Source organism: Protomyctophum parallelum (genome assembly GCF_964188405.1).
Source record: "Protomyctophum parallelum genome assembly, chromosome: 8".
In the NCBI taxonomy this organism is placed as follows: Eukaryota; Metazoa; Chordata; class Actinopteri; order Myctophiformes; family Myctophidae; genus Protomyctophum; species Protomyctophum parallelum.
Window position 1 is genome coordinate 50708928 of NC_139703.1, and position 18294 is coordinate 50727221.

Sequence of the window (18294 nt, forward strand, 5' to 3'; positions counted from 1 at the left end):
GATCAACGGTTCGCTCTATGCCCATATGACCCATGTCATTGTGTAAGCTCTGCAAGACAGTTGCACGCAGCTCTTCTGGTAGAACAAGTTGATATGAAATTTGTTCGTTCTCTTGTCTCCTTCGGTACAGGATATCATTTTGCAACTCCAATCTATTCAATTCTCTGAGTAGAAGGGGAAGGTCAGGAAGCTCATTCCTTACAGCTGGAGGAACCTTTTCTCCTGTTTCCAGTTGGAAAATGATTTCACGAAGGCAGGGATCGGACCTCTGCTTCTCTTTAAGATCAAGGTGTGAGAGAGAAGGAATGACAGGTAAGCCGTGTTGATCCTCTTCAACATAACTGTCGGGAATTGCGTCAGCGGAAATTGCCAAAGACTCCACAAGAGTAAGGTCATGGGGATCATTCAATGTTCTGACCAAGCTACTTTGACAGATGGCATTGACGACATCGGAGGAGACGTCTTCAAGGGAGCCATCAGCTAAGTGTTCTTGGGTAAACCGGCTAATGCGATCCTTCTCTTTCTCAGACTGGCCCTCATCCAGATACAGTTCATGTGGTCGCCTGGAGAGACCATCGGCATCAAGATTTTGTTTGCCAGCCCGGTACTGAAGCTTGAAAGAGAATGTAGACAAAGCAGCCAACCATCTGTAACTGGTTGCGTCTAACTTTGCAGAGGTAAGTATGTATGTAAGGGGATTACTGTCTGTGACTACAGTAAAATGACACCCATACAAGTAATCATGGAGCTTTTCAGTTACACTCCATTTGAGTGCAAGAAACTCTAATTTGTGAGCTGGATATCTGGATTCACTGCTTGACAGACCCCGACTGGCAAACGCAATAGCTCTCAGTTTCCCATCCTGCTCCTGATATAATGCGGCTCCAAGCCCAGTGGCACTGGCATCAGTGTGCAAGATGTAAGGCTTCTTGGGGTCTGCAAAACCAAGAACAGGGGCAGTGGTAAGTGTTTCTATGAGTCTCTCGAATGCGTCTTGACAGGTGGGTGTCCATCGATCTCCAAAAGGCTGGTGTGGATTGTGATAGTGATCACTGGTTCCCTTGCCCTTTGTAGATTTGCGTGAGGGTGGATATCCTCGAGTGAGTTCATTGAGTGGCTTTACTATGTCAGCGTACCCCTTTATGAAGCGACGATAGTAGCCCGAGAACCCTAAGAAGGATCTCAACTCTTTCAGGGTTTTAGGAATTGGCCAGGATTTTAAGGCATTTACTTTTTCTGGGTCTGTTTCCACTCCATTTTCTGATACAATATGTCCCAAGTATCGAACTGAGGTCTGGAAGAATTTGCACTTCTCCGGGGACAGTTTTAACCCATATTCTTTCAAACGATTGAGTACTCTCATCAGTCGGATTTCGTGTTCTTCCAGAGTGTCAGAATAAATGATAAGGTCATCCAAGAATACAAGGACTTCCCTCAGATTTAGGTCTCCCATGCATTTTTCCATCAACCTTTGGAATGTGCTGGGTGCATTAGTCACTCCCTGTGGCATTCGGTTAAACTCCCAGAATCCCAGGGGTGTGACAAAGGCTGTTTTATCCTTGTCAACTTCATCCATTGCGATCTGGTAGTATCCAGATTTCAAATCAAGCACTGAAAACCATTTGGAGCCGGTTAGTGCTGAAAATGTCTCTTCAAGGTTAGGTAGTGCATAGGCATCCTTCACTGTCTGAAGATTGAGCTTCCGGTAGTCTATGCACAACCGTACATCATTGTTTTTCTTCCGCACAACCACGATGGGTGAAGAAAATGGTGATTCAGACTCTCTGATAACACCGGCCTCCAGCAACTCGTTAAGATGTTGGCGTACTGCCTCGATATCTTGAGGATGAATAGGCCTGGCACGATGTTTAAAGGGAGTTTCATCATGGAGTTTAATGCGATGCTTCACCTTGTCTGTGCACCCAAAGTCTAAATCATGAAGAGCAAAGACCTCTGGCATTGCACTGAGCTTGTTGGTGATATGCTCTTTCCACTCTGCAGACAGTGGAGAATCAGCAAAGTTGATGTTCAGCTTCTCTGGGTCTGAGACTGGGGAAGTAGTCACATTGTGTTGTGAAAGGATGCAATGAAAAGCACCAAGTTCTGCAATGACACAGAGCGGGGGAATGGAAATGTCTTGATCAGTTTCATTTGTGACCATTACAGGAACTTTGTAAGGTGCATTTGAAGGAAGAGTGCTGAGACAACTCTTGACACATAGGCCACCAGGTAAGTATGACTGGGTGGGATGCTCTACAATCACCCAGCAATCTGCAGATGGACTATGGACCTTAGCGGAGCCCTCAAGAATGACACTGTGGCATGCAGGAATGACGGTGTCAAGAATGACACTGTGGCATGCAGGAATGACGGTAGGTGTCTTACTGAGCATTCTCACAACTCCAACACTTCCATCTTGGTTCTGTTGTTTCCGCCGTAACTCAAGTGTTTTGAGTACTACTCGGTAACCATACTGACTGGGTTGATGATGCGGTGTCTTGCCACCAAAGTATTGCTCATAGAGTATGTCAAGTGTATTGGTTCCTATGAGAACTGGAGATGGAGTTTGGCGTACCTCTGGAACAACAAGTGCAAGAGTTGGTACATCAATGTCTGTTCCCACAAAGTCTTTTGGGAATCGAACAACCATTTCTACATATCCCAAATATGGAACAGACTGTCCTGCTGCACCCTCAACCTCCAATAGATCACAGATAGGTTTGAGGGGTTGCTCAGCCAGGTTCTGCTTGTAAAAGGACAGTGGAACTGTGGTTACTTGAGAACCAGTATCCATAAGACAATTGAAATCAATACCAGCAATGTTGACTACTGCTGTGCATCTGGAACCAACTAATCCTTTTGGAAGCTTAGTGACTGAGTTCTTTGCACTTGACATGTTGAGTTTAGCACAACGTTTGCGGTTAGGCTTAGGACATTGAGCCGTTACAGTCCCCGTTTGTCCCACAACAGGAACTGTCTTTAGTTTAACTGGTCACCAGGGTGTTGTTTCTCCCATTTTTGACACTTGTTATTGAATTGCTTCCTTTTCTCCACCACGAGTTCAGGGTTTGGGTCATTGTCACACTGTGGTTTGATGTGACCGTCCTCTCCACACCGGAAACAGTATCCGGGTTTTGGTCTGAGACTTGGTGACTTGGACTGTGAGTATTGTACAGGTTGTTTGTGTTTACCACCAGTTGTATGTGATTTCTTGCTGGTACTAGCTGGCGTTTGACAGAAGGAACCTTTAGCTTTCTGTTGGTTAGCCGTTAGCGCTGCTAACTGAGTTTGAATCTCTGCCATTTGCTTTGTGAGGGCTTTCAGTGTAGCACTCACTCCTTTCTCCTCGTCATCCTTCTCACTATGGGCAACCTGCCAGTTAGATGCCACTTTCTGTTTCCCAGTACCCAGATGCCGTTTCATGCGCATAGATTTTGCTGCTTCACGATCTTCTTCTGTGCGCAAAAGCAAGAGTAGCTCAGCAAAGGATGGGGGATTTGCTTTCTTGTGTTTCAGTTGAAGCTCTGAAAGAAGAGAATTATCCCAGCATCCTCTACAGAATTGGTTCAGAAGGTGTTTATCTACTTCTGTGACAGGAATGCCACCTCGCTTGACAGTGAGATTCAACGCTACATGAAGACGTTGCAGGTAAGCAGATGGGTTCTCCGCAGCATCTTGAACAGTATCCATGAATTTGGCATACAGTTCGTCGCCATCTTGCACTGTGCCAAAAGCAGAATCAAGCAGTTGCAGATAAACAACAGGCAAAGTGTCTGGACTCAAGTGCTTCACCATATCTGCAGCTGGAGGAAGAATGCTTTCAAGGATCTTTCTGGATCTCAGAAGATCAGACACAGCAGGATCCTTCATTAGTAAATCAACGCTGAAGCGCCAAGCATCATAGTCAACTTCATGAGAGGGTCTTGGTACCTTGCCGGAAAAGACTCTCAGTCGTTGAGAGGAAACATTGCGTGCATTGTCCTCAGTCTTAACTATATGCTCCACAACATACCGCTGGATTTCAGGGGGATTCAAATCAGGAGATATATTAGGGCTTGGTTGAGCTGTATACATTGAAGTGGGTTTGTAAGGTGTTTGGGGTGAGGTTTTCAGCTGCTCTGCTGGTTCCTCCGGTGACTTGCGACTAGCAATGGAGTCACCAATTTGAGACATCATGTCCTTGAGGACTTCATTGTAGTCCTTTCCACTAGCTTGAGACAATGTTTTTAAATCATCCAAGTAGGATTGGGTCTTTGTACTTCCTACACCCTTTGTGTACAAATCAGACAGGTTTTGAATAATTAATGTATTTCCTTTGTCATCCGTAACATGAGAATATGGCAATAGCGGCTCTAGAGATAGCATAGCAGATCCTGAGACAAATTCGACAACCAGATAGTGAGCAAATTGTGATTCAGTGTCATTGATTATTTCAGTCTTGTTAATTGAACCATATTGCTTCAGAAAATCCACAACCTCCTCATAATCCTCTGTCTCCACCAGTCCATTTACCAACACTGCATTTGGAATTTTGATATTGATACTTTCAAACACCTCCATCTTTAACCCTTAAACTTGAGTAAACCTTTATGAAAATCAAAAACCTTTCTCCTGGCTGGCTCGCCACAATTATGTAGCATATACTTCGTGATATGGGAATATGATTGGACCAGTACTGCTGTCAGAAGTAGGCGTATGATTGAAAGGAGTTTGCATTGAAAACCATAAAGAACCAAGAGACTGAAAATTAAGCTTAAGGATATTATTATTGAAAAACACAAAAGAAAAATAAACAACAACAATGAATTCAGATATCAAACAATAACATAAATCAACCCAAAAGTGTAAATCCAGTCATGGTGTGTTCAAAGTCAATGTTCAAAGTCATTCAAGTCAGGGGGAATGTGAGGCAGTTTTTAGAGTGTATGCAGCAGTTATGGAGGGGAAGTGTGTGTGTGTGTGAGTGAAGCTGATATCCTACCGTCCAGGTAGGACAGAATCAGGGGATCGCTCTGGGACTAGCTCGCCATTGTGTTCAGGATCATCATGGGGTTGCATTAACGAAGGGAAAAAACCTGGCCTGAACACAAAAGAGGCCAAATTAAATAGATTATCAAAATAATAATTAAAGTAGCTGATCTACAACAACAAACAGAATAAACCAGCATTTACAAATGTCAAATAATCTTTTCAATTCAAAATGAAAATAAACAAAACAAAACAAAACACTTCAAACAAACAACATTTCAAACAAACTCACCAATTCAGTTCAATTGCAAAAGCTCATGCAGCTCATCAGTTCAGTTCTCTCATCATGTCAGTATTTGGAGTCTAGAATCAATCAGTGTCAGTGTTAATATCATGTATTGTAATGAAGAGTAAAATGGTAAAATGTTTGCAGAAGGATAGGGATACAGACCTGCCACAGCCAGTGATGTGCACCTCCCTGACTGAGACAAAATGGCTGTGCTTTATACTAGGGTGTGGTGATTACTAGGGTGTGATGATTGCTGATTGAAACTGGTGTTACTGAGTGAGTGAGTGAGTGATCGGTGTGATGAGCTGTGAACTGATGCAGATGGTACATGTGACCATACTGATGCATAAGCAGATACAAATACAGACATACAATTATAAACCTGGGTTACATCTCACTTTGTGACACACTGTAAATCATGTTACACCGTCCTCAACCATTTGCAAGGCAAATACACCTTGGCCTCCTCGGTCCTCCTACCCTGCGGGGTGTGTGAAGTGTTGATTTAACCACCCTGACATCCCTACTTTGGACATGTATAATATAGGCATGTCATTGATGTCCTGTCATTTTCAAAACATTTAAAAAGTTCAGCTATATTTTTGCCGTTCCACAACAATCACTGTAACTATATATCAGTTACCAATATATAGACCCAGGCACCCATTTAGAACAATTTGTAAAACAATATCTTATTATATATTATAGTTATATATAGTGTTTTGTGTTGTTGATGACACTGCACTCTTTGAACTCACTTCTCTGCGTACCGTTGTCAGATCATCCTTTCAGCCACTGCCCTACTTGAAGCCTTTTGGACTGAGCTTTGGCAGACAGTCCTCTACCAATAAGAGGTTCCAGTGGCGTGCACAGACATTTAGAGGGGCAGGTGCTCAAGTGAAAAAAAGGGCACCTTGTGCAGCGCATTTTGGGGCGGGAACCCATTTTGGTGCTTTAGCTATTAGAAAAATAGCAGATCTACAAGCTCGTAGCGCGCCACCGAGTGGCACGCTATGAGCAAAATTGCCAAAAGGGCAGGGGGTGCTAGAGCACCCCCTAGTGTCTATCTGTGCACGCCACTGAGAGGTTCATTTCACCTCTAAACTAGCATTTAGAATGCCCTATCCTATGTGATTTCCCCCCCTGCCCTCCATCATCCCAGGAACCTTGGGGCTTTAAGCCCCTGTGGGGCCCTTTTCATCTTGGCTCAAACACTCACCATCCCACAAGGATTTCTATCCACTAACTTTCAACTTTCTGCCAGTATGCCCAGGGATCGCTTGGCCTAAAGCTATAAATGCTAAGTCACAAACTTATCATTACATATTCCCAGAGAGACAGTTGAAGTGTTAGCTAGATTTGTCTCCACCAAGAGGACAGACCGCCTGTCTCAATGTAAAATAAGGGTCAGCTTAATGCCAGTTATTCAGGGTCTCAGTGTTAGTATGATGACATAAATGTTTAAGTGCTAGTTCCAACCTCTTTGACTGTGACCTGTGTTAGACTATGGAAGGATGGAACGACCTGTCTTTTCATTTAATAGGAGTTACGCTAGAATGGGTTGTTATAGTCCTCTGGAGGTGTGGCCTTTAGCCCATTCTGAACGGGCACCCATTTTGGTATTAGCATCATGTCGTGCTTTAGCTATTGAAAAATAGCAGATCTACAAGCTCATATCGCGCCACCGAGTGGCGCGATACGAGCTTGTAGGTCTGCTATTTTTGAATAATCGAAGAACGACTGACATTTTTAGAATCTGATCTCAGGTCAGAATGGGTTCATCAGACCAGTGTGTGTCCAGTGGAAACCTCGTATGAATCTGATCTCAGGTCAGAATGGGTTAAGTCCAGTCCAGATACAGCGCCAAAGGGGCGGGGGGGGGGGGGGGGGGGGCTTAGCAACAACTGCAGCCAAATCCTGAATCCTGTCCTGGATAATCCAATATTCTGTCACACAGCCACCAAAGCTAACTGGCAGGAATAAACACTTACACCCTGCAGGTTGTTTTGGTATATTTTCATACAGAAACTTTCCACTGCGAGATGCAACTGGTCAAAGTCAAATACAGTGTAAACCTTATGAGAAAAAGAGGTCACGCATCAGCAATGGTTTTCAGTGGAGTGCCAAACCCAAATCCAGTATACATCAAGAAATAGGATTTTGTTTTTTTAATCCAAAAAGGTAGCACGTCCAAAAATGTAATAAATGGTGGACAAAATACTTTCCATTTCTTTTCATCGGAGCATTCACATCAAGTGAAAGTCAATTTATACAATGTAAACTTTAAAATAGTTTAGGCTCCTCTTTGTTCTGACATTGATTATTATTTATTGGAAGCTATTTGTGAGGTACGGTTGCCTTTGTGTATTCTGCTCTGTTGAAGGAGTGAGAGACAGGATTAGTTACTTACTTACGCCTATCGCCCCAAACCTTGGGCATAGGCCACGAACAAGAGCTCTCCGGGGATCCCTGCAGTCTTGGGCCATTTTCTCCAGCTGTCCCCATGTATGGCCAGATCTCTTCACATCTTCGTCTATGTCACGCCACCATGTGTGTCTCGCTCTGCCCCTATGCCTTCTCACTTGTGGGTTCCAGAACAGGGCATATCTTGTGATACTAGATGCAGGCTTGCGAAGGGTGTGTCAGGCCGATCCATCGCCATGCAGCGTCTTTGGAGAATTCCTTCTTCCACAGGGTGCTGGTTTGTTCCAGGTTGCTGATTGTGTTAGGAGAGCGGATTCTGAAACAATAAAGGACTGCTTGGTCCTTTAATAATAAAATGACAAGTCCATTCCACTAAAAAATACGGGGAAGCAGCTTTTTGCTTCTACGGGCCGTCGGCATGGAACAAGCTCCCACTGTACCTTCGTCAGGCAGCCTCTGTAGACATTTTTATTTTTTTATTTTTTATTTTTCATGTCCTCACTGTACTGCATTACTGCTTGTTTTTTAATGTCGTTGCCTTGCTTTTCTTTTATTCTCCATTGTTCTGTAAAGCACTTTGAGCTGCATTTCATGTTATGAAAGGTGCTATACAAATAAAGTTTTATTATTATTATTTATTATTCATACCCACATCTCTGAAAGAGACGTCTCAATGTGCTAATACTATGATGTATTTTGGCTTTAACATCAGTGACTCATGGGCTATACGCCGGTACCAACCGCTGGATGACCGAAAAGGGCATCATTCATCCATGACTCCTGATGCTCTCCATTGTCTCTTTTCTGTCCTATCTAAACAAACATTACTGTAAATGCTCATGGCAGTAGTTAACACTGTGCTGAACTGATTATACAGCATACCACTAAAGTTTAGTGTGGTGAAGATTAATGTGCCCTCAGACTTGAAGCCTCAGCTGTGTAGCAATTGCTGTATAAATGCCACTGTTCCTCACACAAAATAAAACTTTATGGAGGTGCCAAGGGGCCATCTATGATCAGATTTGTTAGCTACGCCATAAGGTTTATAGGTTGCGAAGTTAACGAATGTGGTATTTCAGATGATGCTTTATGTGTTAAGCCCAATCTAGATGGCTTATTACAGCTTGGTATGAGAGTTGACTTCTCAGAAGTCAATAAAACAGTTGACAATCTGGGGATATGGGGACTTGACTGAAGGTTTTTTTTTTTTATATATTTTTTATCCCACGATTTTGTAACCCATTTTTCACCCCTGTGTCAATCATCTAATGTGATCCTGGGTTCTACACACCCTCCACCAACCTAGTCCCCATATATGGGGGACAAGGGGAGAGCAACGGACTTGAACTCATGCTTCCTTCATGCCTGAGTGTCCAAGTTGCTCCTTTACACCTGACAGGAAGGCGTTTCCCTGGTTGGACGTAGCGCGTGGAAGGAACACGTTATTCCAACCAGTTCCTTTCCCCTCCATCAGGCGCCCCGGCTGGCCAGGGGGAGGCAGTTTAGAGACCAGGATTACTGCATGTTTTTGTGAGGGTACCTACCCTAGGGGACACGGGGAGAACATGCAAACTCCACACAGAAAGGCCCTTTCGCCAACTGAAGGTTTTATTTTCACTTTTGAATGTGCTTTTGTTTCTTCATCATGACAATATGAACTTGAAACTGATTGATTTTAAAAGCCGGGATCCTTATTAACATATGCCTGAACAGCCCATTTTCTAGAGGACATTCATCAAGATCGAACACAAAGAAAATGTAAAGGGTATTAAAGTCTGACCTAATATGACTTCCTCTTTCCATCTCTCACTCTTTCTCTGTTCCTCCTCTCTTCACACCAGAACCTTGAAAACTACCAGCAGACGGCTGATCAATACAACGAGGCAGCTAGCAAGGCAGAGGCTCACATCCGGTAAGTCATTGAACAATACAACGAGGCAGCTAGCAAGGCAGAGGCTCACATCCGGTAAGTCATTGAACAATACAACGAGGCAGCTAGCAAGGCAGAGGCTCACATCCGGTAAGTCATTGAACAATACAACGAGGCAGCTAGCAAGGCAGAGGCTCACATCCGGTAAGTCATTGCTGTGAATTAGTTAGTCTTATAGCACCAATCTCAGGAATGATACAAAGAGCTTTTCCGAAAATTGTCACTGCCTTATTACATCCATGAGCCATTTTATGACTTCATTATACTGATGTACCTTTCCCTGGTGAGTCCAATAGTGTCAGGGAAAGATTACTTAAAGTATATAGGCTGAACTGGTGACCGCGCTCCTAAATATTCATCAAATACTATAAATTCAGAATCATCCAAACTAATATTTTATCTCTATTATAAAACTAAAAATATACAATAAATATAATATATTTATTTTTTATAGGGCTTCCCGATATTCGATTTTGTCGATTATAAAACAATCAACGTCGATGATATATACAGTATGTGACAGGCGTACTAATCACTTTCACTTTCAAAATCTTTCAAAAAGAGCAGATCTACAAGCTCACACATGCACGATGTGACACGTTATGTGCTTGTATAGATCAGGTATTTTAGCTACTTTCTTTTCCCCCCACACATTGAAATATATATATTAGGGCTGTCAAAACAAATCGATTCGAGTTAGAATCGCGATTCTAATGCCGTCCGATTCAGAATCGATTCTCATTTTCCAAAAATCTTCTTTTTTTTTTTTTTTTCTTGCACAAATGTACCTGTACCTGTACCTGGATTTAACCTTTGTGTGTTTAAATCATTCAGTTGATAAAACCTTTACAATTATACAAGCTTTTTACTAAATGCACTCTGCTTTCATGCCAGAAGACTGGAGTAGATCATGCTAAAATTCTATTTAATTGTTTTTAATAAAAATAAAAAACTGCTTTAGAATCGGAAAAAAAAACTTTTTTGAATCGAGAATCGGAAAAATCGAAAAGATTGTTTTTGAATCGAATCGTCACCCCAAGAATCGGAATCGAATCGTGGGACACCTAAAGATTCGCAGCCCTAATATATATATACAGAACAAGGTTTCTGCCCGACAGCAATGATTGACCGCCCCATAGTCTTCAACACAAAACGTCTTGTTATGAAGCTCGTGTGGGCAACAGAGCTACAAAGTGAAAATGAAAAACAGCATGGTTTTGCAAAGAATAGATATATTCCGTATGAGCACGGATTGTGCCTCCATGGTGCTGCCAATCCACACTCCTTCCTTCCACATGCAGCATCCATTCTCACCCCCATTTGAAAGGCGAGAGCCGGGAGGCTTGGTCAGTGCCCACGTACTGTAGTCAGAGTGCCATTCATTCTGTCCCTTTCCCCATACACACATGGTGAGTCATTATCACTAAGCTGGCGGGTGAGAGAAAACGGATTCATTCAGCCTACTGTGTTATTTTCCTCCTCCGACCGACCGAAGATTTGGGCATTATTGTCACCATATTTATTTTAAACCATCCTCTAAAACAGTGGTTGTCAAACATTTTCATGTTAAAGGGATTGTGACATTAAAAAAAAGGTTTTGGAATTGTTCTTATTTTTTTTTAGGTTTTCTAATCTCAATTGCACCCAAAAAACATGAACTTTTAACATTCAGTAGATTTTCTGTGATCTGGGGTTTTCTGGCTCAAACAGGTGCTCTGATTTGCCGGCAGTAAGTGATGTAAGACCCTGCAAATCCCATATAATTATGTCAATGGGATTTGCCAGCAGATGTCACTGTTTTCACTGTGTTGCAGCTCAAAAGGCTTCCAAACCCCAAAGAAAACTTCAGACCACAGAAAATCCACTGAATGTTCAAAGTTCAGGTTTTTTGGGTGTAATTGAGGTCATAAAACCTAAAAGAAAAAAGAAAAAGAAAAATAAATGAAAATTAATGTCATAAAACCTTTAAGGATCCGCAAATTGATGTGTTTTTTAGCACAGACACAGAATATTTGTCAACATTTGTTAAGATTTAGCCAACAAATATATCAACATATATAATATAATATATATGTTACAGTACCATTGGAAAATCGGATGGATTTCTTTGACGTCGCCACCCGTGCTACAATAAACACTCCCAAACACTCAGCTCATTGGCTAATTGAGTCATGACACGACCAATGAGAGTAGCACTTTCAGGCCCCTTTTCCACCGGTTGGTTCCCAGTGGGAACCGGTTCAGTTCTTTGTGGTTCTTAGTCCATGAGCCAGAGCTCCAAAATTGAAACGTTAATTATGAATTGAGTGGAGCAAAACCATACCTATATTAGATTGTTATCACCATTAAACTTCCCCAATTGAGTACTTACACGAAGACAATGATTTATTGTATTACAAATTTTACATTTTAAAATATGCAAATGAGGCATTATGTAGGAAAATATGCAAAATAATAAAAAATATGAAAAAGCTACTACTGTGGAAGGGTTATCATGTATTACTTTACTTGTATTGATCCTATTAACAATTTAATATAGGGTATAGTTTGCCCACACATTTTTGGAGCTCTGGCATATGGACTAAAAACCAAAAAGAACTGAACCGGTTCCCACTGGGAACCAACCGGTGGAAAAGGGGTCTCAGTGTTGTTAACCCATTCTGAACGGGCACCCATTTTGGTGTTAGCATCATGTTATGCTTTAGCTATTTAAAAATAGCAGATCTACAAGCTCATGGCGCGCTACGAGCTTGTAGGTCTGCTATTTTTGTAAAAATCGAAGAACGACTTGACATTTTTAGAATCTGATCTCAGGTCAGAATGGGGTTAATCAGACCAGTGTGTGTCCAGTGGAAACCTCGTATGAATCTGATCTCAGGTCAGAACGGGTTAATCAGACCAGTGTGTGTCCAATGGAAACCTCGTATGAATCTGATCTCAGGTCAGAATGGGTTAAGATATCGATGGACTCTGCTGCAACCCCCCCCCCCCCACACACCCTCCCTCCATTCAAAACCTAACAAACAAGCATGGATTAACGTGACTGACAGAAAGTACTACCAGTACCCGCAGCAGAACAGAGAACAGTGTCACGTCTTAAGGAAAAACAAAAGAGATGTCAAAAGAATATAATAGAACTGAGTGGGCGGGAAAACAGTGGGTGCCTAGAAAGTGTGACAGAAGATTATGTACTCAAAGAATTTGTGGTAGAATCCATGATGTAAACAACATGCACCAGGAACCCTGCAATAGTACAGCGGCTAACAGCCATATTGTGAGAGAACCTTTCACGTGGTGATACAAGCGGGAAATTTGGCATGAACATGCCTCTGGGTCACCTCTTTAACTTTTTTAACCGAGCCAGCGAAAAATCCAATATGGCGGTCATTTTTTCAAGATGGCCGCCAAATAAAAAAGGCCTTTTGTGGCGGTTCTGGACAACCGTGGGTGCGGCCGACTCGAGACCGGGCACTGCACTCCCTGTGGGTGTGTGGAACGTGTGTGTCGAATTTGAAGTCGGTGGGGCGAACGGTTCTCGGGTTACGTGGATTACAGACGTACACACGCACACAAAAATCGTGAAATATAGAAGATCATTGGAACGGTTGTTCGCTTGGTGATACAAGCGTGACATTTGGCATGAACCTTCCTTTGGGTCACCTCTTTAACTTTTTTAACCGAGCCTTTTCTAGCCAAGAGGCTAACATGGTATGTGAAATATGCATGTTAAAACCCAACTCTGGTTGTTGTTACTTTGCTTAGTAGTTTCCAAATATGTCTACTATTGTTAAACTACTAGGTAACCAGAAGAGTGGACACATGAGAAGCCTGTGTGCTTTGGAAAATGGCTTGCATGCAATAAGGTAAAGCATACATGATTTGAACGTGCTTGTTGAACATTTGACTTTTCCAGGGTAACCATGCATACTGTAGGTAATGACCACAGTCTCCATGCCTCCGGTGGTCCAATTTATGAGGTGCCTGCATAATTTTACTGCAGACAAAATTCAACTCAGCGAGATATATATAATAATAATAATAATAATAATAAAACTTTATTTGTATAGCACCTTTCATGACATGAAATGCAGCTCAAAGTGCTTTACAGAACAATGGAGAATAAAAGAAAAGCAAGGCAACGACATTAAAAAACAAGCAGTAATGCAGTACAGTGAGGACATGAAAAATAAAAAATACAAGATCAATTAAAGGCAATGTTGTAGAAGTGGGTCTTGAGCTGAGCTTTAAAAATATACACGCATGCATGCACGCACGCACACACGCACGCACGCACGCACACACACACACACACACACACAGACACACACACACACACACACACACACACACACACACACACTTTATACATAGGCAACACAAACTCTCCTCTCTATCTCTTTCACACACACATACACACTTTGTATTCAGGCAGCCATGTGCTCATCATGTTCTGTCAGTATGCGGGCGATGTTTCATTGTGCCGTGGTCATGCTGTCATTTCACACTACACTGACCACCCAGTAATTATTCTATTTACTGACAACTGCAGGCAGGGAGCACAGCACAGCTCTACACAAGCCTTAACTATCTCTTTCACTTATTTTTCTCCTGCACATACACCGACTCATTTTCTTTTGTGCCCTCATCTTTCTTATTTATTTGCTGTTTCTCTATATGTCTGGTTCCCTCTGTTTTCTCCCTATCCTGCTATTGATTGTTCTCGCTTCCTCTCTTCCACACCCCAGCTGCTCCTGGCTCACTTTTACACCTAGTCCCCTGTTCTCGCTTTCTCTGTCTGACCAAACAGCTCTTCCTATTTTTTTAAACCTTATTTGAATAAAAAGAAATCACACCAGTGTGAACCAAGTGGTGCAACTCCCGTCTATTGGTTCTCTGTATCGTTCCAATTTCTTCTCTGTATCGTTTGCGTCCAGCAGGTGGCAGCCATGTCACATACTTCTCTCGTTCCAATTTCACACATGCGCACACCACTCGTGCTCATGATACATGATACATGATACATGATACACGATACATGCGGACATTGCTGGATGTAGAAGTGGTTGCACCACTTAAAACAATACCATATACTTTAGCTTGTAATGGTTACATAATTCGTTGTTATCTTATGTCTTTAGAGACTGAGAAAGGTACGGGTAAACTCGTGCCCTGCCGACTCGAGTCCCGACCTCCATCATTGGGTGTTTATATGTGTGAGAGTGTGAGTGAGAATCAGCCCGCTAATTTGAATGACAGGGCGCCGCCCCATATGTGTCCAAATTGACATTCAATTAATGAAGTCGCTGGAGCATATGCAGCCAAGGCGAGTCAACCTGCTGATCTCCAGCTATCCTATGAAAGTAATACAAACTAAAGAGACCAGTTATCTGCGTCGCATCGTGACACGTTGTGCAGTGGCGTGCACAGATAGACACTAGGGGGTGCTAGAGCACCCCCTGCCCTTTTGGCAATTTTGCTCTTAATTTGTAGTGTGTGGACCATGCGGTGACATTGATCAAATCTTGATAAAAAAAAACGCTTCTACTATATATTATTTAGGCCCCCACACAATCTAAAGCTATGTTTCTATGTCAAGTGGTTCTTTGATTCAAAAAAAATTGCAGACCTACAAGCTCGTAGCGCGCCACTCGGTGGCGCGCTATGAGCTTGTAGATCTGCTATTTTTCAATAGCTAAAGCACCCAAATGGGTTCCCGCCCCAAAAATGCGCTGCACAAGGTGCCCTTTTTTTTCCACTTGAGCACCTGCCCCTCTAAATGTCTGTGCACGCCACTGACGTTGTGAGCTTGTAGATCAGCCATTTTCAAATAGCCAATAGGTTTCAAGTGCTCGTGTGGCATGGTCGATTGGCTTGTGGTTACTCATACCTCTCATAAAGTCTGGCACCATTTGTCTGGTTGTAACATGTCCATTAGTGAGCAGGGCTCACTGCTAGCTTACTGTAAAGTAGATTCTCACGTTGTCCTCCAAAAGCACTGGAAGGCTAGTCATTATCAGAGACAGTACTGTACCTGCAGTCACATATAGAGTCATTACACCTCTCTGCATCTCTAACTGAAACTGTGTAGTGTGTACTGTTGTCTCTCTGACGCACACACAAGGATATCGACGCTGTCGAGTGGAAACTTTGTATGTACAAACAACTGTTACTTCTCAGGAGATTTAAAAGGAACCTACTGAGCCCAGGTGTATAGCTCAAAATAATACGATGTTGAGGCCACATTTCTATAGTATTTTGTGGCCATGAGGAGCCCGATCTCTGCACCCAAACACCCCAAAGGAAACCCCCAAATCCATACATATTGCACCTACACAGGTTTGACCGCGACGGACGGAGGCGTGGCTTTCACTAGTATTGCATGTATGGAATTGCCAATCCGTGCTATTTCACCGTGTTTGGGGTGAGTTCTTGTTTGACATTATTTACGGTTCTAGTGAACTTCACAACGTTCGACATGGGAATAACTCGCTGGCTTTAGCTCACTCGGTGGTGGTGTGTCTCGTGGCTCAAGTTCGGTAGAGACGGCGCCCCTCCGTCACAGTCTATGGCAGGGTTCCCCAATTAATTTTCCTCAAGGGCCATATTTTGACTACGGTACCAGCAGGCTGGGGGCCGAGTCGACACGCGCGAGGTCGAGGTCTTGCCCTGAAATTAATGTTCAGGGCAAGACCCCATTTTATTTTTTATTTTTATTCTTCCGTGGGCCGCAGATGGCCGCTAATTGGGGAACCCTGGGGAAGATTTCAATGTAATATGTACGGATTTTGGTGTTTTCTAGGCGTGTATGTACAGAAATGCCAATCCGTGCTATTTCACCATGTTTGGGTGGGACCGGGTTGCCATGAAATATAACTCGCTCCCACATTTTAAAGCTTAGGTTAATGATTTTCATTGGTTAAATAGTTATAAAACCCACAGGCAGTATAGTGGAATTGTTGACGATATAAAGAGACTTGCGATGGGAGTGTGTTACCACCAACCCACCCGCTCCATGAAGAGCGCATCTCGCCCAGCATCATCGGCAACAAGCTCGCCGCAACTTCTTCTCCTGATTGAAAAAGTTATCAGCATGACACGCAAACACGCATGCACACATGCGGCTTATCTTGTTCCCACGTGTCACCTGTTTTAATGAAACACTCTCCTTATCCCTTCCCATCTCTCTCCCTAGAATCCCACTGAGGGAGTTCAGTGGGGATCAATCAGCTAGACTAACAGAGTGTGAATTGTTCTCCTGCACCCCTATCTCTCCTCCGGCACTCGACCTGTCAGCGTATGACAGCGTAGAGAAGATACAGTATGTGCGAAACTCTGTCTGTCTTCGGCCCACGTACGGCGTGAACTTGTTTTTTGATTCTGACTTTGATTCTTGAGACAGACACGAGACTTCATGAATCGTTTCCGGGGGAGTTGAGATTGAACTCTGTTCTGGATTTTTGAGATGATTGAAGCTCTGGTGAAGGTCATTATTTTGAGTCTGTCATGAAAGAAATGAATGGCATTAATGATCATAATTATTGCTGTTACATTACAGCAATTTCAGCAGTCAGACACTTTGCTAAATAACGTCAGTCTGAAGACATAAGGCTTTCCGGGGGTAGGTACTGTAAGTAGGTCTGTGTAGGTCCTGCATGTGCTGTAAGATTTCAAAAAGCTTTAATGGGGGGAGCCTGGGGAGGGAATATTTTCCGTTATGGGTGCGTCATCGAAGCGTTATGAGGTCTTGTACTATGCGAGAGACATGCTCTGTCACTTCCTTTGATCTCACCCTGTCCATGACATATTTGAACCTCCACTCAGAGTAATATTTAAATCCAGGCGCATGCGGCTACCATCACCACATCCCCCTTATCATCCCACATTATAATAACCTCTACCAACCTGTTCTCACAGCGGGTTTGTATGATAATGTCAGAGAAATCATGGCACCCTTTTCCACAAGTTTTTTCCTACAAATTAACTGCAGCAGTATCTTGTGCATGAGCCTTTTAACAGTTTGAATCTTATAAAGAAAATCACACACGTGTGAACTGAGTGGTGCAACTCCGTGTGGGGGTCCCCGGGGGGGTCCCCGTAACTTCCAACCCCACAGGAACGCACCCAGGGTGCTGCCCCGGTTCCGGAGACCCGCCCCCCCCCCGCGTCCGAAACGGTCGAGAAATGACAGAGTTACTGTGTGGGGGAATTAGCAGGACAACTCTCTCTCTCTCCATCTCTCATGCACGCTCCACATTGTAATTAGCAGGCAACAGTGCAACACCATATATCTCTGTTTCTAGCACAACAGCGCCCCTATTGGTACCCTAAACATACTAGGGACATAGGGAGGGACGGACTATTCCTCAAAAAGGTTGCCATAACCCAAAAGTTATCTATAAAACTAGCTAGGGTAGCTAATGTTTTTTTTCTAATCAGAGCTCAGCTCACCTTTAATTTCTGTCAAACAAGGCAGTGAACGCAGATTAGCAGAGGCAATTTTATGCTTCGGATTCCATTATTAATGTTTCTCTTGTTAACCCATTCTGAACGGGCACCCATTTTCGTGTCAGCATCATGTTGTGCTTTAGCTATTTAAAAATAGCAGATCTACAAGCTCATATCGCGCCACCGAGTGGCGCGATACAAGCTTGTAGGTCTGCTATTTTTTGAAAAATCGAAGAAC

General features: G+C 43.0%; 1 protein-coding gene across 1 annotated transcript in view; it reads left to right on the forward strand.

Annotated features, from left to right (window-relative positions):
* Positions 1 to 18294, forward strand: part of chchd6b (coiled-coil-helix-coiled-coil-helix domain containing 6b) — a 105967-nt gene that overhangs the window by 55085 nt on the left and 32588 nt on the right. The window contains exon 6 of the mRNA XM_083770598.1: positions 9523 to 9593. Within this exon, the coding sequence (XP_083626724.1) occupies positions 9523 to 9593 (71 nt within the window). The remainder of the gene's footprint in view (positions 1 to 9522; positions 9594 to 18294) is intronic.